The sequence below is a fragment of the Ailuropoda melanoleuca genome, chromosome 2 (genome assembly GCF_002007445.2).
Source record: "Ailuropoda melanoleuca isolate Jingjing chromosome 2, ASM200744v2, whole genome shotgun sequence".
In the NCBI taxonomy this organism is placed as follows: domain Eukaryota; kingdom Metazoa; phylum Chordata; class Mammalia; order Carnivora; family Ursidae; genus Ailuropoda; species Ailuropoda melanoleuca.
Window position 1 is genome coordinate 22,978,298 of NC_048219.1, and position 22,935 is coordinate 23,001,232.

Sequence of the window (22,935 nt, forward strand, 5' to 3'; positions counted from 1 at the left end):
GCTCGGCGGCCGCTCCGTCATCCTGCGGGCAGACAGACAGACAAGCGGACGCCCGCTCTGACAACCGCCCCCAGCCCACCGAGGGGTGGGTGAAGGGCAGAGAGAAATTCCCGCACCGAGACGTGGGAAGAGGCGGACTGACTTAGCGCCACGTGGACACACGCCCTCCCCGGGGGCCTGAAGGCCCAGCAGTGGGGCTGGGGCGGGAGGGAAAGAGGGCCTATGGTTTTGGAGAAGAGAGAGGGTGTCTGGGAGACAGAGACTGAGGAGATGGAAGAAGACGACAGACATTGGAAGAAAAGGAATACAGCCAGCGAAAGAAAACAGAAGGGATAAAAGGAGGAAGGAAATGTAGAAAGAGGCGAGAAAGAGAAAGAAATGTCATCTTGTCCCCCCCCCCCTCTCAGCCCGCAAGGGAAGAGGAGGGAACAAATCCCCTGACCGTGTTCTTCCCGCCCCCCCCCTTTTGGTTTTGGCGGGGAAACTGGCGCCGAGGTGGGGTGCTTTTCGAACCTCCCTTGCCTCTTAACAAGTAGAGAACTCAGGGAATGGAGGCTACAAGGCCTGGGGTGGCCTGTGTCACAGCCAGACTCCTGCTCTCCTTTTCCACGCATATTCACCCCTACAGGGGGTCCCCATCTGCACTAAGCAAATACCCCGTGTATTCTGTGCCGCTGCTAGAAACTCCAGCGGCCCTATACTCCCACCAGGACCAGAGATGAGACACCAGGAAGGGAAGAAGATGATCCAACCCTACGTCCCCCCCACCCCCCCCACCCCCACTCCACCTCCTTCTGCTCAGCTGGACTCAGAAGTGAGGTGGGGTCTGGAAGGGAGGCTTGGCTGAGTGGGTATGGAGCCCAGGCATTCGGAGTGCCCCTGAAGCCACTGGGGTCTAGGCTCCCACTCTTGAGTGGGAAGACGTATCATGAAGGCCCTTGAGCTCTTCCCTCTCCTGCCTCTGTTGTCTTCTGGGAAATGGGAGCAATACCTCACTTATGCATTTAAAAGCACTGTGCAAATGCTCAAGGAAATATTGTTATTGGCGAGGAGACTGGGGACTGCCTTGCCCAAGGTCACCCGAAACTGTTTGCCACAGATCCACAGAGCAGAACCAGAACTGTGACCTCACTGCGCTATCCTCCTGCATACACCCTCCCATGTATATCCCTGGGGCTGAGGACTCTCCTCCTTTTCTCCACAACCATACTCTAGGGTGACCAAAAAGGCTCTACTCCCCAGTAACACTTGCTGGTGGGGGGGCTTCCATCACCCCGCTTTGATGCCAATGGAGCCAGGGCCCCAAAAGAATGAAAACCAAAAAAACCATGAGACTCTGGGTCTGGAGTTTGGGGGTGCTTATGAGTTGTTTTAATAAAATACACACACACACATATATACATATGTATATATATAGTCAACTCGACAGGCTTTATAAGATATTCAAAATAAGGCTTCTCCTCCCAGAATTAGATAATTGGGATATTTTATAGCAGAAAATACACAAAAATCCAGTTCAGCCCCAAGCACAGTCCATCTCATCACTCACGGCAGCCATTCTGCCCCTGCAGCACTCTGGACCCGGGTTGGCCTGAGAAACATCCTCCCGCCCCAGAAGAGAGACCTGACTTCTGAAACCTCCTCGAGGAGGGCTTCACAGAATTGCCCCCAGACACAAGAGCTGATGGAGAATTGTCATCTGGATTGCACTTCTGCCCTGGTCTGCCAGCTCCACGGGCTCACCAGGAAACGACAGAATTCCCTGGGACCTGGTGTACAAGAGCCGCAAAGGCAGTGGGACCGCAAGGCTTCATTGGAAGTGAGTTTACGATTATGGCGGAAACAATAGATCCGTATCCACAGAACAGGACTGCCAAGACACTGCGGCCACTAGAAATGCTCCAGATGTTAACAGTCCAGTCTCCCCGGCTCCCCTGCAGCAGTGAAATGCACCAGTAATATACCATCCTGTGGCAAAATATACAAGCCCCAAGGTGCTGGTTCCCTACCTTACTGTCCCCACACACCGTTGTGTGCCCAGTGACACGTGCTTCAGCCCCAGCTTCTAACCGAGTAGCAAACAAACGGTGCACACTGCAATCACCAGACTGAGTTCAAGCTCTCCTTATGACATATTTATACCCTCTGATTAATTCCAAGGCTTCGTGTAGGCGCGGATCCCGGAGGGGCGGAGGGGCGAGAGGATCACATATTCCAGATGAGTTGACCCTGGCCCCAAATGCCCTCCCCAGCCGCCTATAAATATCTATATCTCCGAGGCTCCCTGTGAGAAACCTATGATTGGTCCCCAGGGTCTGTGGCCGACCTCTCCCCGCCCATCCCCGGGACCTTAGGAAAACCCGGCAGGCTGTTCAGCAACCAGGATCACCCAGGAGAGGGGTCCATGCTCCAGAAAAAGCCAACAGAGGACTCATAAGTGCCTTTGGTTGTAGGGGACTAAACCCCATCACTTGGCTTCGGTTAAGATTACTGGAAGGAAAGCCTGAGTGATTGTCGTTCGTTCATTTGTTTTTATTCAGGGAAGATGAAAGAGTGGGGAGAAGCTTTTGAACAGAATCACACTAGGCTATTTGACCATTATAACTCCTCTGTCTTTGTGCGGCCCACAACCAGCTCGAAGCCCCCAACACCGGATCCTCATCTCCTGTCGCCAGATGGCCGCAACATTTCCGTTTGTGTCTGAGCAAGACAGGGATCCCAGGAGCTCCTGCGGGGCAGGCACAGGGTCTCAAGCAGCTCCCAATTCCCCGCAGGGAAAATTTCTCCTATGAAAACAGCCTACGCTGGTATGCGGGGACGCGGGTAAGAGCTAGCTGGCTTCCTGTCCTTCATAATGCACCCACACCCAAACGACCCCCTGGGGGAGCCCCAAGCTTGCTCGAGAACCCAAAGCACCAGTGAACAGAACCACCTTCCCTGCCACTACGAGAGAGCGGAGGGGTGTTCCAGCACAGCCCCACCCTAGGCGTTAGGCTCCGGTCAGGGCCCACCCGAGTTGGGACTGCGCTAGCCTAGCCTGGATGGCTGGGCCTTCTTCCTGCCAGTGGCCCAGGCACACGCAGCCTGCACCATCCGGATATAGCCGCCCCAAAGTTAGGAGCCTTGTGAAACACCCACAGAACCAGGACTGATGGGAGCGGCCTGGGGGAAGAGGTCCAGGTAGGTGTTTTTATCTGGGATCGAAAAAGGAAAGGGTGCTTCCAGAAGCCACAGAGGCACAGATCCTGGATTCTCAGCTCTGGGTTCGTCCTCCCCTCACACAATCGTAGACTGGACTGTCCTCTGTCCTAAGCCTCCCCCACCCCAGGCCGGAACCCAAGGTCATCCTGGACACTGTTTCCACCGATACTGTTCCCCCAAAACTCACCTGGGGCATATTTAGAGAAACCGGCCCCTCTGAATAGGATCTCCACTCCGCCGGAGAGGGGCGGGAGCCAAGGTCCAAGTTGTGGACGGGGGTATTTTCTTTCCCCCCTCTCTCGCTGAGAGACCAGCAGTTAGGCCATGGTGTGGTCCTGGGCAGTCTGCCGCGCCCAAAGCGAGTTTCCAGGAAAGATGGGGGTGGAGAGAAAGAGGGAGGGCGAGAGGGAGGGAGAGAGAGAAATGGGGGTCAATGGCTGGGAATTACCTCCTGTCCTCGCCAGCCAGCCCAGGGAATTGCAGCCGGCTTTCTGCCCCCACCCTGCAGGTGTTTGAAGCCTCCCCCGAAACCCCCTTAAAAAAGAACCCTACACCTGACCAATCAGGAATAACTATTTACTCCAACAACAACAACAACGACGAGTTCGAGCTCTGCACAGACTGCCAGAACAATTTCGGGCCCTCCGACCAGGATGTCTGGTTCAGTGTGGCCGAGTTTGTTTTCTAAGCACTGACGTGTCTATGCAGTTGACTTGGGAACCCGGGTCAGGATGGAGCAGCGGCTGCAACGCCTAGCACGGCTGAGTAGGGAAATGTGTGTTGGAAAAGGGGAATCTGTTTTTCACACCCTGATCTGTGGAGCAGAACCTCCAAGGCCCCGCATTATCTCCATACCCGCCTTTAGCCCAAAGCGAAACCAGAACCCAATTCCAAAGGCTACTTTCCCACAGGAATGGAGTCAGAACAGCACAGGTCCAAGAGGATGGGGGGCAGATATCTGATCTATCTAGGTGCCCTCTTTTCTTCCTACTGATGAAAGAAAGAAAAGAAAGAAAGAAAGAAAGAAAGAAAGAAAGAAAGAAAGAAAGAGAAAAAGATAAAAAGCCTCCTCCTTCCTTTCAACCATCCCCACACAATGATTTTCAATTTTTCAGTGTTCAGACTGGCAGAGTAGGGCGAATTCTAATAATTCCTTGCAGCAATAAACGAGGCAAAAGGAGGGAGGGTAAAATCCAGTACTGTTTCGCAGTGTGCAGCGTACGGAGATTCAGGTTGCTTTTTTTTCTTCTCCGAAGGGTTTTAATTTGTTTTGCCTCAATTGTCCAGTTTATGATTACACATCGAAATCCTGGATTAAATCCAAAGGACTCCTTTTTACCCTGGCGTTGGTGGAAATATAGGAATAATTCTTCCCTGCGGTTTCAGTCCAATACGGGAGATTTCCTTTCTCCTCTTCTAATCCAGATGGGGGGGAGGGGTGAGAAGAAGGGAAAATCCACTCCTTCCCGTGTCTTAGGTACGGGTTAATTTTTGCTTTATGACAGGGTCTATGTGCCCGTTCCTCTGTCCATTTTCACTCGCTACCCCAACCCAGCAACTTAAAAAAAAAAAAAAATAGAGCCGGTGGGGGGAAACCGCGCTGCTTTGTTATCGCTCCAAAGAAGCTAAAAGGGACAAGCCGCTTCGCGACTGAACGATTACTTTAATTAAATAGAATGATGATGATGGTGGTGATAATGACCATGACGACATCAGCAACCACAATAACTGGCAAAACAAAATCCATTTTTTTCGCAGCGAGGGCAGCACTGACCCCATCCCTCCACAAAGCCTGGCCCTGGTCACCGATGCGACGGATACCTGACCCACGCCGCAATGTCGCTCACCCGGGGAAGGGATGGAAAAGTATTCTTTGGAGAATAATTATCACGAGGACCCCCACCCCAGGCGCGAAACCTGGAGAATGCGCCCATTGTCTTCTCCAGGCCTCTCCCGCAGACCCCGCGGAGGTCCCCGCGAAACTGACCAGAAATGGATGAAGCCTGGGTGCGGCGGAAACAGAAGCCGGCGGCTAGCGGCTGGAAGGCGCGGGCCTTGGCGAGCGCTGCTCAGCTTCGAGCCTGGAAAAACCTCCCACTCACTAACAAACCCCTCAAACACCGAGGCACAGACTGGCCTCCGGACAGAGCAGCCGCCGATCGGGCTCCGTCTGCCCATCCAAGCCAACGCTGGCTTCCGAATACATCATAATTTGGAATTAAATGTGAAATCCCTCTCCCCGCCCCCTTGCCGCCTCCTCAACTTGCAGCTCCATCTCCTGCTCGTCCTCCCCTCCACCCCCCAGCGATATGCAAAATGCACTTCTAAAGGACACAAGCACACAGGCACACAACCCAGTTCGGACAGGACCACACACGGTCCAGCCCCATAGAAGGGAAGCAAAGTAAACACAACCCCACACTGCCCCACAAGCCGACATGGTCAGGCTCGCACAATGTCCTACACGATACAACGAAATCAGTCCCACGAGATCGCTCACGGACACACATCTAACGTAGTCAGGATCACACACGCCCGACACAACAACGAAACCACCCAAATACAGTCGCAGAGGCCACACAACCCAACACGCAGAGCCAGACCCGTGTCGAGAAGGAAAAACGAGCATAATTGTATACAACGATGAAAACGCAGAAGGGCTCGAGGAATCCAAAGCAACAACCCAAAGAGCGCGGACACCATCACACTCGGACACACAACCCTTCTGGAAGACCACACTCGGAAGAAGTCAGCATCGCCGACGGCTCACACACGCATTCACAACCCCACCGCATGCAAACAACCACCAAGAAGAAATGAAAACCAACCACCGCCTCGCGCATTTCTGTATATTGCGTAAGGAAAAAGGGGAAGGAAGGAAGAGAGTCTCCGAGGCGGGAGGGGCGGCGGCGGCGAGCGGAGGGCGTCCGTGGAAAATGCCCCCCATCGAAAGAAACCCAGGGAAAAGGAGCGAAGACCTCTTCTGCGAGCGGGGAGAAGGAGAGAGGAACTGATGGGGAATTCCGCGGGAGGCCGCAGGTTGCTTTCCCCTAGAAAAAGGCCAGAATGCTCACGTTTTGCCGCTACGGGGGGATGCGTGTGGCCATTTTGAGACCTGGTCCTTAGCGCGGAGGCCCACCCCCGCCCCCGTCCCCGTCCCCGTCCCCCCCGCGCGCCCAGGCTCCTCCAGCGACGCGCGCTAATCCCGCTCACGTTCTGGGCCTCGTTAGCATGGGCCGAGGCGCGCCGGGGCCGTGTGCGCCGCCGAGATAAGGCACTGCCGCGGGTCCGCTCGCCCCCGATAAGCGCCTCGGCCATTATGGGCCAAATGATTCATTTTAATTTGGCAATTTCACCGGAGGGAGTGGGGACTGGTTGTGCGGCGCTGGGACCGGCTCCGGAATGCGCCACGGCGAGAGTTGGGCGCGCAGTCTAGACTCCGTGAGTCCAGCCCCATTTCTGATCCCGAAGCCTCTCGGGAACCCGGGCACCCCACAACCTCAGTCCCTCGGCCTGCCTGACACCTTTCTTAAGCGACTCTCATCCCAGAATTCCGTCGCTGCCTCTGACACCCAAACCATCACTCCGGACCCTTCCCTGGCGGTGTTCATTCTTTTTCCAGTGTCCTAAACACCCGCGTTTCAATGGGCAGTTTCTCATCCCAAAAAGCGCCCCAGGTCCCCCCTGCCCCACCCCGCAGCCCCTTCAGCCCTGGCTATTTTCTGCTCTAACATGGAGCATGCTTGCCTCCAGTGTCGTAGACCGAGCTCACATTCAGCGGCTCTGTGGAGGACGACTGGTGTCAACAGAGCGATTTAAATGTCCCTTCTGTTGAGTTTCAGGCTGAGCCCCTAGCCTGAGAACGTCCCTACCCCCATTATATTTTAAACATTTTAATGTTGCTACTGAAGAACCGTTCTAAGCACTCTATAAATACAGATTCCTTTCCTTCTCATAAACAATCCTAAGAAGCTAGTGCTATTATTATCCTCCATTTACAGATGAGGAAACTGTGGCGCAGAGAGTCAAAGAAACTTTACTGAAGTGACAGATCTAGTAAGTGGTGGAGCTTGGGTTGGAAGCAAATTTGGCATCTAAGTCCTCTCTGGAGCCCAGGTGATGAAGAAGGGCAGCTAGAGCCTAGGCTGGGAGGACAGATCTGGGCTCAACTCATTGCAGGGACTAAGATCTTACTGTGGGGTAGAAATCTGGGTTCAGTGAGCAGTGGGCAATTGGGACTCAGCCCAGGGAGGGTATCTGCTTTCATTCTTTTATGGTGGAGGGGAAACAGCACAGGCTCAAATCTTGCAAGTCACTTGGCTCTGAACCTCCATTTCTTTGTCTGTAAAATGGGGGAGATTATACCTACCTGATACTATACTCATTAAAAAAAAAAAAGTCAGTGGTGAGGGGCCTGGGTGGCACAGTCTGTTGAGTGAGGGACTCTTGATTTCAGCACAGGTTGTGATGTCAGTGTTGTGAGATCAAGCCCCACATCAGGCTGTGCACTCAGTGTGGAATCTGCTTGAGATTCCCTCTCCCTCTCCCTCTGCCAGCTCACTCATGTGCGCGCTCTCTCTCTCAAATAAATAAATGAATCTTTTTTAAAAGGCAGTGGTGACAACAATAATCTCTGGAAACTCACCAGCCCAGAGCCCAGGACGACATCATATGCATGTGCATGGGATTCTGGTTATTGTCATAGAGGAGAAAATTAAGGCACAGAGACATAACTTGGACAAAGCTCGCAGTGACCCCAGGAAAAGCTGAGACCCAAACTCAAGTATCCAGTTCCCAGTCCACAAGTCTACCCATCATGCCAGGATGCTTGGTCCTTACAGCAGCTCTGGCTTGGAGCCTAAGAACTAGGGGAAAGCCCCCTCACCTGGTTCCAGATGGAGTCCCAGTCAAGGATGGAGCCCAGAGTGTGGTCACAGACTGAGCACTGGCCTCTCCTTGCCACCAGGATGACTCTCTGTGAAGATACGGTTAATTCAGCTCAGGCTGTCCATTCTGATCCTCTTGTGCTCTCCGGTGGAAATCAGCGTGCCCTGTGGATACAGGTAACGGGTCTACACAATCTCATGGGAGAAGGGCCATTCATGTTCTGCGAAAAAAGTTTAATTCCTGGACTTGCCACAAGGTGTCCCCTGGCCCAGTCACACCAGCCTTTGGCAGGGACCCTGAGGAGGGGTGTCTGGGGTCTATTAAGCCCCATCTCTTGCTCTCTCCCCATGGCTCCAGCCCCGCCTCACCCAACCCTCCTCCTTCATGCCCTAGCTACTGCTGCTCCTTCTGCCTTACTGGCCTCCTCTTCTCGCATCCATTTCTCAAGACTCAACCTTTTGGCCACTTCCTCCCTGAAGCCTCCCTGCACTGGGGTTGGCTTTCATCTCTCCCTCTTCTGGTACCCACTGCCTTTGCTGGCAGCATCACTTAACTGAAAGTGTGGGACTCATGTAATTCTGAGTTCCAAGCCCAGTGCTGTCATCCTTGAGCAAGTCAGTTCACCTCTGAGCCCCCCCAGATAGGTGCTGGCCATTCCCATCAGAAAGCCTAGCCACAGAATGCTTCCCTGAGAAAATGATGACTGACTGAGATCTAAGAGTGGAATCCAGGGGCGCCTGGGTGGCTCAGTCCATTAAGCAGTTATGCGGTTAAGCAGTTAAGCATCTGCCTCCAGCTCAGGGCCTGATCCCAGGGTCCTGGGATCCAGCCCCGCATTGGGCTCCCTGCTCAGCGGGAAGCCTGTTTCTCCCTCTCCTGCTCCCCCTGCCTATGTGCTTGCTCTCTCTCAAACAAATAAAATCTTAAAAAAAAAACCTGCTTATTATAAAAAAAAAAATTAAAAATAAGAATGGGATCTGAGGGGGCGCCTGGGTGGCACAGCGGTTAGGCATCTGCCTTCGGCTCAGGGCGTGATCCCGGCGTTATGGGATCGAGCCCCACATCAGGCTCCTCTGCTGGAAGCCTGCTTCTTCCTCTCCCACTCCCCCTGCTTGTGTTCCCTCTCTCGCTGGCTGTCTCTGTCAAATAAGTAAATAAATAAAATCTTAAAAAAAAAAAAAAAGAATGGGATCTGAGGGTGGGTAGAAGAATGAACATCCAGGGCTTTCCAGGCAGGACAAGAGTTGAAGCAGAAAGGCCTTAATTTCATGCAAGGAACAAAAAAGAGTCTAGAGTGGTTGGAGCAAGTCTGTGGTCAGTTTAAAGGATTTAGGGGGGAACCATTTTGTTTATTTGGTTGGAGAGTGGGCACAGTGTCCCGTATAGGATCGGATTTGCATTTCTGGAAAGCTCTTTGGCCGCAAGGTGGAGAAGGGGTGTGGATGGGTGGGAAGTGGGAAGACTAGTTCTTTTTTCTTTCTTTCTTTCTTTTTTTTTTTTTTTTTTTTTTTTGAGATTTATACACTGTACATTTTATTAAATACTGGGCTTTATTACAACAAATTAATTTACTTCAGAGAGAAGTTTCATTTAAAAATGTGGTTGTGTCAAATTCACCATACAGTGGTGCAGTGGGAGGGTGGTGGACTGAGGCAGACGAAGACAGCGTGTATTTATGATACAAACCTGGGTTTGTAAGAATATGGTTTGGGGATGAGGGCGAAGGAGGAATCCAGGAACCCTCTGGGTTTCTGGCTTTCCTTTGCCTAGATGGTGGTGGTATTCCTGGAGATGGGGGCCTGGAGTCCGGGGGGCAGAGGGAGAAATCCTGCGTTTGGTTTTGAATTCCTTGACTTTGGGTGTCTGAGGCATCTACAGGCTGTCCGATTCTCTTACGGGGCATTAAATGACCCAACTAGGTTGTAGGGAAGGAACAGAGGACAGGGGCAAGGCTTTTGTGCGCCAGCCCCTGGCAGACAGTGTGCCGAGGCATCGGTCGCAGGTTGGGGAGGTGACGCCCACCATCCCCCTCTGTTCGCAAAGCTCCAGATTGTGACAGTCTGGCAGCCATCCCGGACCTGTCCCCCACCCCCCGCCTGGAGCTGGGGGCTCGTGACGTCTACACCCTCCCCCCAAGCCCTGTTTCCGACGGTCGGTGGAAAAACGGAAACTGCGCACTGAGCGGGGCGCCGCCCGAAATAGCATCTGGTGCCTGTCGGTCAGCGCGCTGTCCGAGCGTCCAGGAGCGAGTGACGTGGCCCACGGCCCCGCCAGGAAATGCCACCCCTCCTCCGCCCGCCCCAAGCGGGGGCCTTGGGCGGGCAGGAAACCCCGAGCGCCAGGGCCGGGGGGGGGGGGGGGGGGGGGAGGAGGGGAGGTTGGGACCCAGACGGTCAGGCCGGAGTCTGGTCCTGGAGGGGAGCAGCCAGGAGAGAGCAGTCTCGCCAGGTTTGGGGCCTGCGGCTGTGGTGGCCACTCTCCGACCTGTCCCCCACCTCCATCCCTACCCCTACCAAAGGCTGGGCTCTTCCTAAACCCCAAATAGGAGGTTTTAATTTTTTCAAGTGTTTCCTCCTCCCCGGTCCTGGGTTCTAGCCGGTCCGGTCCGTGAGCTTTCTCCCCTGAGCTTGTTCTCTGGAGGGGAGGCAGGTGGTGTGCACTCCCGTGGGCAGCCGGGTTTAACTTTCAACACATCTGTATGGTGGTACAAGGTACCAGGTACTGTCCTAAGCCCTTCAGAAGTATTTAATTGAGTTAATCCTTACAACAACCCAGTGAAGGAGGGGCTACACCACCTCCATTTTGTAGGCGGCCAACTGAGGCACGGAAAGGTTGAGCAACTTTGTGGAGAACACCCAGCTGGTGAGTGGTGGAGCCGGAATTCAGGCTCTGGGCAGTCGGGCTTGAGGCTGTGTTGCTTCCAAGGGCCTTGCGGGGTCCCCTGCCTACTCTCTCCCTGCCAGTTGTATGTTTCCAGGAAAGTGTTTCAATCTCCGTGTTTCACTTTCCTCGTGTGTAGGAGGGAGGTAATCATTGTCTAAACATCAGAGTGTTCTCATCACAGGATTAATTTAATGGTTAAAAACTCCGACTTGAAGAGGTATCATGGCTTCCCCCTCCCACTTCCATATGGTCTCCATTCCTTGCTCTGAAAGAAGCCTCCACCCTGCCAACAAACAGGCCTGAGACAGAATTCCAAGCTGAAACGTGGGGAGAGTCGTCTCTGTGCTGCCAACCCCCAGTGCCCCCGTCACAGCTCCACAGGGACACAAAGGGCGTCACTCTAATTCCACGCTTCTCAGAAGTAGACCATCAGCATCACCCGGGAACTTGTTAGAAAAGCAAATTCCCAGGCCCCGCCCCAGGCCTGATACATGGGAGACTCTGGGAGTGAGGCCCAGAAGTCTGCATTTCAACAGAACTTCCAGGTGATTCGGATGCTCGCCAAACTGAGAACCACTGCTCTGGTCTGCGGGAAAGACCACCAGAAGATAACTGAACGTGTTAAGAAAGCACCGTGCTTCCTAATGCTTTGAAGCTGTGTCCCTTTCCCCGACCCACAGCTCTTAACAGGAGCATTCAGAAGACCAGGGCTGCTCCCCAGACAGATGGAACGGTTCGTGCCTTAACTCTGTCCTCCCAAACAGAGCTGCCCAGACAGCTCAGCCATCAGTGGTTTTGCCCCTAGAGCTATCAGAAAAGGACAGAGCTCGTGTGCCGCCCCCAGTGGTCTGGCTAGCATATAGTTGCTGGCAGTCACGCACACAGGCCCTGGCCCTTGGGTACACAGAAATACTTGTGAGCGGGATCCTTGGGCCGAGGAAGGGGGCTCTATGTCCTGAGCACCTGCTATGTTTGCCTGCACCGCTCCCTGCTTCGACCTCTCTTCCGCCATGTCCTCTACAATAACCCTGCCAGGCTGCTGGCGTGACCCCAACTTTAAAGATGAGGAAACAGGCTCAGCTCGCCCGAGGTCACTCAGCTGATTGGCACCCACGTTGGCTTGGACCCGATGTCCTCTTCATTCCTGCTAGCTGTAATGACGTAATTGCAACATTGAGAGAAGTACTTCAAAATCATGGGCACTTTGGGCAGCACCGTGATGTGTCCCAGTTTAAATCCCCTGGGACCCTAAAACATAAAAACAAATAGCCAAAAATCTCATGAAAAATGCTCAAATTTACATTAGGGAAATGTAAACTAAAACTGCAATGAGATATCAACTAAAATGGTAAAAATTCAAAAGACTGACAATAGGGCCGCCTGGGTGGCTCAGTCTGTTAAGTGTCTGACTTGATTTCAGCTCAGGCCATGACCTCAGGGTCATGAGATCGAGCCCCCTGACGGGCTCCATGCTCAGCGTGGAGTCTGCTTGAGATTCTCTCTCTCCCTCCGCCCCTCCGCACTGCTCTCTCTCACACTCTCTCTGTCTCTCTCTCTCTCAAAATAAATAAAATAAATAAAATCTTTTTAAAAAAAATAAAAGCCTGACAATAGCAAGTAATGGTGGGGGTGTGGAGCAACTGGAGTTCTCATACACTGAAGGGAAATGCAAAAATGATTCACCCACTTTGAAGAACTCTTTGGCAGTTCCTTATAAATACAGAGTTTATAGACATATACTTACTTGGGAGAATTGAAAAATATATATCCCCAAGAACTCTAGGACGCAATATTCACAGAAGCTTTATTCGTAACAGATAAAAACCAGAAACAATCCAAATGCCCATCAACAGGTGAACGCATAAACAGATTGTGGTACGTTCATGCAATAGAATAACTACCCAGCAATAAAAAGGAACCAAACTACTGATACACGCGAGAACATGAAATGACCTCAAAAACATTATGCTTCGTGAAAGAAGACAGGCGCAAGAGTCTGTTTGTGTATGATTCCATTTATAGAGAACTCTAGAAAGGACAAAACTAATTTATAAGGACCAAGTTCAGATCAGGGGTGGTGGTAGGGGAGAGATGACAGCAAAGAGGCACTAGGGAACTCTCTGGGGAATGAAAATACTCTATATCTTGATTCATGGTGCTGCTTATACGAGCCTATGTGTGTCAAAAGTACAAAGCTCCGTACACTTCAAATGGGTGCATTTTATTGTGTATAAATCATGCCTCAGTTGATTACAAACATTTTTTGTGGCCTGGCTTCAGTTTTATCCTGTCCAGGACGCCGCCCCTGATCCATCCTGCGCTGACCGCCCTCCCTCTCGCTGTCCTCGTTAGCATGCCCCAGAGCCCTCCGGGACAGTCTGACAGCCCGACGCTTGCCGCTGAGGGCCAGGCGCGAGCAGCGGTAGATATCTGAGGACAGGAGAGGAACTGAATTGATGGTGTTTGCAAAAGTGACAGACACATCTGCCAGGAAGTAGGGTCACTTCCTCTGACCCTCAGTTTCCCCATCTCTAGTAGGGATGGGGCGAGGGGACCACAGGATCTCTCTCCCTTTTATCTCTTATCATCTCTTTCACTCTGCTGTCTCTATCTCAAGCTCTCGCTCTTTGGGTCTGCTCTTCTTTCTGTCTCTGTCTTTAATCTGGCTCTCATCTTTGCCTCCTTCCTCTTTCTGGATCTCCACTCAGGCTCTCAGTGACAACTCCAGTGACCCCACAGGTCCCCGTAGAAACAAAGAGCCTGCTTCCCAGTCCCATCCTAGCAAATTGGACCCGATAGAGTCCTGGCCAGCTCTCTGGGGCGGCAGCATGGGAGTGATGAAAAGGGTGTGAAGGGAAGGGGAGCGTTTTTTAAAGACACCATTAAGGAGACACAGAGGCCTACCGGGCTCTGTCACACAACCCTGAGTCACCAGGAAAAGCCGTGGCAGGAGGCCCTCTCGCCTGCATGGCCCTGTGTGGCCTGGGTTCTGTGTGTCCAGCCTGGAACCCACTCACAGGACAGCCTAATGGCTTGGATAAGAATATATGAGCAAGTTACTGCACTTTTCTCTGTCCTTGTTTCCTCGTCTCTAAAATGGGGGTAAAGGGGCGCCTGGGTGGCTCAGTCAGGTAAACAACTGACTTCGGCTCAGGTCATGATCTCAGAATCCTGGGATGGAGCCCTGAGTTGGGCTCCTGCTCAGCGGGGAGCCTGCTTCTCCCCCTGCCTCTGCTCTTCCCCCAGGTTGCGCTCTCTCTCTCTCATAAATAAATAAATAAATTCTTAATAAAATAAACTAAAATGGGGTTAGAATAATACGATTCACAGGGTTGTTGGAAACACTCTGAGACATGTACAAAGAGCCTAGCACAGAGCTGAGCACAATTCAATAAATAGAAGCTATAATTTTTATTATAAGCCTCTACTCCACACCAGGCCCTGTGCTCAGGCCTACAGATGCTAAGATGGGAGAGAGACACAGAAGCAAGGATCACATGCAGCTTAATACGCGCTCTGCTAGAGAGGGGTACACAAAGTGCTTTGGGAACCCAGGAGAAACTGTGTGTGTGTGTGTGTGTGTGTGTGTGTGGTGGGTATTCTCGCTGGGAAGGGTCAGACTAGACTACAAAACTGGTGTCATGTGTCTTGGACTGTGAGTAGCCCGGGCAGACGTGGGGAGCTGCAATAGCAGAGGCACAAAGGCCCAGCGGTGGGAGGGAAAGCGTACCTTTCGGGACGGTGAGAAGCTCCGTGTGACTGTCACTCCAGTTTTTCGAGGGGGCTTTGTGGTTGGTAAGGCAAGAACGGTGGGCCAGGGCTCTCCCAAATGCATGCCACCCAGCTTCATTCATCCTTTATTCCACACTTGCTAAGTGTCTAGTTTGTGCCAGACAACATCATAGGTGCCTGGACACCTATCCCCTTTCCTGGAAAACATGCTCTGCGCTAGGTTAGGAAATCTGGCTTCCTTCACGCTCTATTGTTGAAAGCTGTGGTGGGAGAGCAGTCATCCACCCTCCCCAGAACTCAGTTTCCTCACCTTTAGAGTGGGCATGGCTTCTGCTTATTTGTTCATTTTAATCAAACGCGTTTGAACAGTAATTCTGGGCCCTGTGGGGGCTGCCAGGGATGTGAGAGGACTCAGAGCCCATCTGGGCTGCCTGCCAGGAGCTGAGGCTTGTGCCTCTGAGGCTCAGGAGAATGGAAAGGAGCCAACTGGAAACATATCCATGATCTCAGGCCTTTGGCAGCCCGAGGCTGGGTAGTTTGCTTCTCCCAGGTCAGTCCCACCATGGTCTTAGTTCCCCCAGGACTATACACTGGGGCCCTGCTGCACTGGGTGGCAGGGGGTAGGGGGCAGGGTGAACACCAAGTAGATCTCCTTAGGCAGATTGAGGGAGCCAAGGACTTTGGCTGCCCTGGGACTTCCAGCAGAGCAGAAGTTCCTGCCTCTAGCTTTTTCTCCTGTGTCCCTCAAACATCCCTCCAACATGGTGCCAACCGCATATATTAGGGGGATTCTGAACCCCAACGAGCCCCTTGGGGACACGGACTGGGTCTGATTTGTCTATGCCCCAGCATATCCTAGAGACAGCATAGCAGCACTGCAATTGTATGTTGAAGGAAGAAGAGTAACACAACTGGAGAAAGAAATTGAGGGAGAGGGACACCACCCAGCAGGAACCTGGGCCATGAACTTAGAGGAAGCCCAACTGGCCAGCCCTCCTGGCCCTAGAATCCAGCTGTATGGCCCTCACTAGGAGACAGAAATGGCTGCGCAGGTATGCAAGCTGCGAGTGGCAGCCCCTCCCTGGGACAGCCCAGGAAATGCAGGCCTTCTTGGGGATGGGGCTCTTGGACGCCTGGTCTCCACAGGTACTCTCTGTGCTCCGTGGGGAGGAGAGCGCAGGTAGGGAGGGGGCTTCGAGAGTCACAGCACAGGCCTCTCTAGGGTGATTCTGGGGTTTGGAGCAAGCCACTCTTCGGCAGTGACTTCACGGAGAACTATGCATGTTTGCAGGTGAAACTGAATGTTTGCTTCTGTCACTTCACAGGGGTACTGTGAGGGCTAAATGAGGGTCTGAGTTGGGTAGATATGGATGAATGTGATTTTGCACATGTGTGCCTGGGCATGCGTAAGTGCATTTTTACAACAGCAGGGTCTAACAGTGCCTTTTCTTCCGGTGTTATGCTCCCCGGGGTCTCCCACAAGGCCCCAGATATAGCGGGATGTTCAGTAGACCCTGTGCCTGTGACTCTTCACTGGACAAGGGGATCATACGTGGTCCCTGACCTTGAAGAACTCCCAGCCATGGGAACACATAACCAACATACAAGTTGGTTGTAATAAATCTGTAAGAGGACAAAAAGAGGACCAGAGAGAGGATTATGTAAAGTCAGAGGAGAAAAATGTCACTTCCACAACAGGATTCTGGGAAGGTTTCCTGCAGGATGGGGAAGCAATGTGGGGCAGGGTAGGTTTTAAGCTGTTTTGAAGGATACACACAGGGCGTTAAACCCATGCAGGGTTTGGAGGCAAAGGAAGCCATGTGAGCAAAGCAAGAAGGCTGGGAAGTGTGTGTGTGTGTGTGTGTGTGTGTGTGTGTGTGCACAGGCACTGCCTTTTTTCCCTCCCCCTTTATGGTATAAAGGAGAATAGGAAGGGCCTAGGTTATTGCTTGATACCTAGCTTACTGACTCAGATACAGTATGGTCTAGACTCCTGATTCCGGCCCCAGCTCTGTGCTTACTGAGCTGTGTGAACCTGAGCAAGTCGCTTCTCAGGGCCTCATTTGTACAGTAAGGACCAAGTGATATCTGAGGGCCCTGCAGCTCTGACACCCTTGAATACCTGACGTCATCTTTTCCATTGTGTTTTTAATTAGCGCCTCTCACCCTCCCGGCCTCAGGCCTCAGACCGCCCATGAAGAGGCAGGACACAGGGCTCTCCCCAAATCCATCCTTTCCCTGGAGTTCAGCCTCTGACCAGGAAGTGGAAAACAGGATTTCCTCTGAGGATGTTCTCTGCGATCCAGACAGTTCCGGTTTGGGGAATGGAGAGGAGGAGATAGGGAACATCACCCACACTTCCAAACCCTAAAGCCCCTTTTTGTGGGTTTGAGGTTTCCTTCCACACTGGACTTTGAACTCCTTAAAAACAGGGACTATATAAGTCAGAGCTGGAGAAAGACATGTTGGTAACCCTTAGAAAAGGTATTACTCAACATCTTGGGGAAAACTGAATTCTCTTTTTCTTTTTAAATTGTGAAATATATTAAGCATTATAAAAAGTAAGGAAATTTCCATTTCCTCACCTGTGACTGTGGAAATCCTTCAACATCCTTCAAGACCTAACTCCAATGGTGTCTCTTGCAGAAGCCTCTCCCTCCTCTGGACTTGCAAACCACTCCTCACACCCTATATTTCCTTCTTTTCTTTTCAAGATTTTATTTATTTGTCAGAGAGATAGAGCACAAGCAGGGGGAGCAGCAGGCAGAGGGAGAGGCAGGCTCCGCACTGAGCAAGGAGCCCGATGCAGAACTCGATCCCAGGACCCTGGGACCATGACCTGATCCAAAGGCAGACACTTAACTAACTGAGCCACCCAGGCGCCCCCCACACCTTATATTTCTGCATCGTTTCATAATCACAGAATGCCAGATAGGCAGGTTAACCCTTCACCTCCAAAATTGGGAAACAAAAGCCTAGTGATAAGAGGTGACTTGCCCAGTCACAGAATTTGAGGCAGAGCAGTAAGAGGAACCTAACTGTTGCTGACTCAGTTCTTTCTACTTGGATATTTTCTCCCTTTGGTTTCCTGACCCCAACTCCCTCCTCCAATGCTGTGTGTCTTCACATCTCTTTGCTTCCCAACAAGCTGTTCCCTCTATCAGAAATACCATTTCTTCCCCTTCCCTTCCTATTCTTCCTGCAAGATTCTGGAAAACTCTAGAACATTCTCCGAATTACCCCACCTCCCAGCTCCTCTTAATATACCCTCACACATTATAGAGTTTTATTATGAGTGCTGACCTCACTGTATTGCTAATGTTTGCATGTCTCTCCCTGGTTAGATTGAGATCCTACGTGGCAAGTTTGTCCTGTTAATCACCGTATGCTCAGCGTCTAGTTCAGTGCCCAGCAGAATCAACACTGGATACCTGTTGAGTGATTAGGAGTAAAACAGGTGCTGGTGGGGAGAGGAAGAATGGAGGAAGAAGCTGTTGCTGGGCTGGACGCTATGGAAGAACACATGGCTGATGTCCTCGTTGTTAACTAAAAATGTATGACCTTGGCCAGTTGTACCTCATCTGTGTCTTTCTCATTATGTGTAAAAAGGGGCTAATGATGCCTGCCATACATATTTCGATCTGGTTTTGGATGTGAGGATTATATGAGGAAGTAGGTCAGAAAGCACTCTGAAAAGCGTGAGGCAGTCTGCAACCCTAAGACACTACCATTAAATTTATTTTGCAGGCACAAAGCCCTCTCACTTAATCTAGGGGCCAGGAAAGGTTCTGCCCTCATAACATCTCGAAAATAAAAGCACAGAAAATTCTTTGGTTCCTCTAATTTTCTGGAGCCCGTACGGTAGACGGTTGACTGCCACGATGTAAAATCATGGAAGTGAACTCTTTAACCCTGACAGAGCTGGGGTTGTCTATGTCAGGACTGTTGAGTAAAAAATAGGAATTTCTGGTCTTGGCTAAAGGGCCAGGGGACTCCTTCCTGGGGCCAAATAAGGCATGGCAGCTTGGAGGACAGCATAGACTCAAAAGAGCATTGACTGCACTATTCAGAATCATTCATTCGGTCAAGATGTTTCTTGTAGGAAGCTCTTCCAAAACTCCTCAGGCCTCAGAGAAGTTATATTTCTCAGTGGCTTAGTAAGAGCTTGCATCTCTGCTAGCAACTTACTTGGGTAAATTATCTCCCTCAGGTCTCATCTACGAGAATGGCAATCACCAGCTCGGGTCAGCCAGGACGCTTAAATGACCCGATCAATGCACATGGAGTACTTTGCATAGCACCCGTGAACGCGTGAGTCCTAAAAAGATGGAAGTGGTCATGATGATCCTTCTGTGGCTCCTTACAGGCTGGATCCCTCCTTTCCATTTTTCATCTGTCTCATACTGTGGTATGACTGTTTCCAGGGTGTATCTGTTTTCCTTAGAGTTCTTAACAGCTGGCAAAAGGCAAGGTTAATGTCTAACATGTCTGCCTCTACTCCTGTGCAGCTTAGCACGGTAAGGGTGAGGCAGAGGACAAGTGAGGATAGAGTTACAAGGCAGCAAAGGGTTCGGAGGCTGAGAGAGGGGACGTCTGGTGAGAACAGAGGTGACAACTGGCTAGGACCTAGACGAATGGGTTTGTCTTCCAGAAGCTGAGTAATGGAAGCTCCATCATTTCCTTATTCCATTTGCAGTAGCACCCATGTGTCTGTAAATGGCACACTGCGGGGCCGACGAAAGAAAAAATTCAGACAGATATCACTTGAGAGGCAATCATATCCAAAGTCTTTAAATCCAATTTTTCCAGTACTCATGCCTTGCCCAAAGATGCCTGAAAGCTACCATAGCAACGAGTTTACCAACTAACTTCCCACAGTTAAACTTTTTTTTTTTTTGAGAGACAGAAAGTGTGAGTGTAAGAGCTTGCGGGCAGCAGCGGGGAGGAGGGCAGGGAGGCAGAGGGAGAAGGCGAGAGAACCTCAGGCAGACTCCACGCCCGGCGCGAAGCCCCACACAGGGCTCGATCTCATGACCCCTAAGATCGCGACCTGAGCTGAAATCAGAGTCGGAAGATGCTCAACCGGCTGAGCCACCCAGGCGCCCCCGCAGGAAAACCTTCTTAGGGAACCTTCCAGAGGAGGCTTCCGTGATGGGCCCTCTTCTCTAGACATGCATTTAGTAGAAAGAGACATGTTTTGTTGAATTAATCACGCAGTCTAAATTCGGTCTCCAAAACTGCTTAAGTGTCTTATCATGGGCCTTAAATTAGATGTGGTAACAGAATGGATGGAATTCGGTTTTGCCGAAGACGCCTCAGGTTCAGTTTTCATTGTTCGGACAGAGAGCTTTTTGTTTGGTGTGAAAATGACACGGTTCCCAGTGATAAGGGTATAGTTAATGAGGCTGTCAGTTAACTCACTAGCATTCTCTCAGGTTTTTCAATCACGTGCAATATAAATTGTGCCCACACTGGCTTCTTGGGTGAGATACTGGGGGCTAATGTTAAATAGAGCACACGCCAAGTGGCACTGACAATTCCGTTTCTTAAAAGTTGACTCTAGTGAAGACTAAGTGGGTTTTTATGCTATAACAAAAGTGCCAAATGATGCCCGTGGAAACAGAGATCACCATCATTGCTAGTTCCATGTCTTACTTTTCACCGGAAAGACCACCACTGCTGGGCAACAGGCAGCAACTGGTCCTGGGTCCAGCAGGGAACAGCAGAGAGCCACCAGGTCACTATACTTTGCTTACAAATGATGAACTGTTCTATCAGATTATTCCCTCAGAAGGCCCAGATGAGTTACAAAGTATTCAGAGATCCAAAGTCCCCTTCTTTCCAGCTTCCACATCAAACTTGGATATAAGGCAATGACAGCTTAAGTTAACTTCAGCAGAAGAGCTTTATCTCTCAAGTGAATGAGGACTTTTTCCATTTATATTTAGAAACAAAAATTTAAAACTTAATTTTTAAGAAGATGGGAGAAAAAAGGAAGCAACACTAACATCTTGGATGGATCTCAAGGACATTAGGCTCAGTGAAAACCAATTTCAAAAAGTTACACACCGTGATGCCATTTATATTGACATCCTCAAAATGACAACATTCTAGTGATGGAGAACAGACCACCAGTTGTCAGGGATTAGGGCTGGAGGACGGGGAATTGTATTTTAAAAGGGCAGCACTAGGGAGTTTCTTTGTGGTGATGGAACAGTTCTGTAGGCTTATCTATAATAAGTGACAAATTTCATACACCAAGAAGTAAACTAACGAGTGCATGTAGAAACCTGTGAAACCTGAAAGGTCTGTGGTTTAGTTACTAATATTGTGCCCAATGTCAGTTTCTTGGTTTTGATCATTTGCTACGGTTATGTAAGATACTATAATTGGGGGTCGCAGGGTAAAGGGTATACCTGGACTGTTATTATTTTTGTCACTTTTCGGGAGTCAAAAGTTTTTTTTTAAACAAAGGGAGAAGGATATGCTATAGAGGAAGACAGTAAATCTAGACATTTTTATTAAGTTCTATTAAAAAATATTAAAACACTTGAAACACTCAAAGTTTATAAAGCACACTCATACTCAATAATTTTCTTATTTTGTGATAGCTAGTGCTAAAAGTGATAATGTTACCTTAACATCAACCCACCAGACTGCAAAAGCTTTACTTCCACAGAATTTAACAAATATGTATCTTAAGAGAACATATACACTCATTGTATAAAAGATCTTAAAGTTATTTTTAAAAATAAAACTTTCCCCTTAAATTCAGTAAGGGTTGATTTAGCTAATTTAGTCAGGGTCATGATAAGTTTACTTTATGTTATTTCAAGTGATACTGGGTAGATGCAGAGATGTGAGGTGCTAGGAAAATGGAGTTACTTTTCACAATTTACAGTATAAAAGAGCAGTTCAGGTTCAGAGTGGACGGTACCGCTTTACCTAAATTTGTCGGAATAACTGATCTCAGGACTTGTTTAACAAAGGCTGCAGGGCTGCCGAGCAGCTCGCTCTACTTGAACAGAGCACTTCACCCCCTCTACCAGCGCGCCATTCACAGCCCAGCAGGGCACCTGCTCAGCTCTTTGCAATCAGCTGCTACCGAGAAACAGACTAGCCCTTAGAATGCTTAGGCTCCTTCCAAACTACCAAAGGCTCTGGCTTCCCTAAGTCTCCTCAAGAGACACCCCATCCTCAGAACAGGAGGGTGGTGAGTTTAAGGTTTAAAACAATTTTGGCAACTGTCTGAGCCGCTTTACGTCTAAGAAGGTGCCTACTGAATTCATACTATTCATTTGCTTTAAAGTTTCAGGCTTCAAACCTTCAGGAAGAATTGGAGTGTCCCTTTCATTTTCTTTCTCAGGATGTTGGGTAAACTCTGCTTTTCCCATTCGGAGGTTCATTGCAGGACTTGGTTTAAGGTTTTTTAATAAGAAAGCTGGATTTTCATTCAGTTGCTGCACTGCTTTTGGCTGAACAACTTCATTTGTAATATTTCTCAACGCTGGCGTATCTGTGTGGGTGCTCACGGATTCACAGTTGTAACGATTAATTATTTCACAGGCATTCCGAGAAGGCTCTTTCTGACGGTCAAGTTGTTCAGGTGCGGATGTGAGGCTTTGCGTCGATAAATGCTCACCCCTGCTACCCGTACTGTTGGCAGGCTCCTCTTCATCTTCACTGTCGTCGCTGCTTTGTATGAGGCCGTATCTCTTCATGTATTTCTTAGTTGCAAATGACATGTTGTTTGGTGAAATTAAACTAAGCCCCACTGTGCTTCTGTCTGTATTAATATGTAGAAGGCTGAAAGATGAGTCACAGGTATTTTGATTTGATCGAGTGAGAGAGAGTTGTGACAGCTGGTTTTCATTTAAATACTTCAGAGCTATAGCATTTGCCTCCATGCTCAAATCCACACCGCTGGGGCTTAAGCCACTCATGCCAACATTAGCAAATGACATGTAGTTTAATCCAGAAATCACTGCTTCAGGGCTGATGCATGCCAACACACTGAAAGACACAAAGAAGTAGGCCATCATTTATCTTATTTTGAGCACCAAAATAATGTTATTCTAAATGTATTCCACTCTATGAAAGTAACAAAAGGTCTTCAGCTTTAAGCTTCATGGTGTTTTTTTAGCTGAGTGCTCAAACATCTAAGTCTTAATGATCCAGATACATTCAAGAGATAAATATGATAAACTAGAAGGTAGTCTATAATTCAAAGGC

General features: G+C 50.1%; 1 protein-coding gene and 2 long non-coding RNA genes across 11 annotated transcripts in view; 1 reads left to right on the forward strand and 2 right to left on the reverse strand.

The window, feature by feature from the left end:
• LOC105241612 lies at positions 1 to 5,326 on the reverse strand. 2 transcript variants are annotated; one of them, XR_860683.3, is made up of 4 exons: positions 5,189 to 5,326; positions 3,389 to 3,545; positions 2,010 to 2,786; positions 1 to 22 (listed from the first exon to the last, which is right to left on the reverse strand). It is a non-coding gene; the product is annotated as an uncharacterized LOC105241612 (long non-coding RNA). The 2 variants fall into 2 exon arrangements; XR_002144431.2 differs by lacking the exon at positions 1 to 22 and having other exon boundaries at positions 2,518 to 2,728.
• LOC117799698 lies at positions 2,809 to 19,652 on the forward strand. 3 transcript variants are annotated; one of them, XR_004622996.1, is made up of 5 exons: positions 2,809 to 3,180; positions 4,960 to 6,642; positions 7,203 to 7,257; positions 7,813 to 8,264; positions 18,048 to 19,650. It is a non-coding gene; the product is annotated as an uncharacterized LOC117799698 (long non-coding RNA). The 3 variants fall into 3 exon arrangements; XR_004622995.1 differs by having other exon boundaries at positions 4,960 to 7,257; positions 18,048 to 18,257; positions 18,914 to 19,646; XR_004622994.1 differs by having other exon boundaries at positions 4,960 to 7,257; positions 18,048 to 19,652.
• A 1,553-nt stretch (positions 19,653 to 21,205) lies between these two features.
• The window catches only part of STIL (STIL centriolar assembly protein), a 69,379-nt gene continuing 67,649 nt past the window's right edge, over positions 21,206 to 22,935 (reverse strand). For 5 of the 6 annotated variants that reach the window (XM_034652144.1, XM_034652136.1, XM_019809025.2 and 2 more), the window contains one exon: positions 21,206 to 22,716. In XM_034652144.1, coding sequence (XP_034508035.1) covers positions 21,930 to 22,716 — 787 coding nt within the window. In that variant the 3' untranslated portion in view covers positions 21,206 to 21,929. The remainder of the gene's footprint in view (positions 22,717 to 22,935) is intronic. The other variant, XM_034652173.1, reaches the window with a different exon arrangement.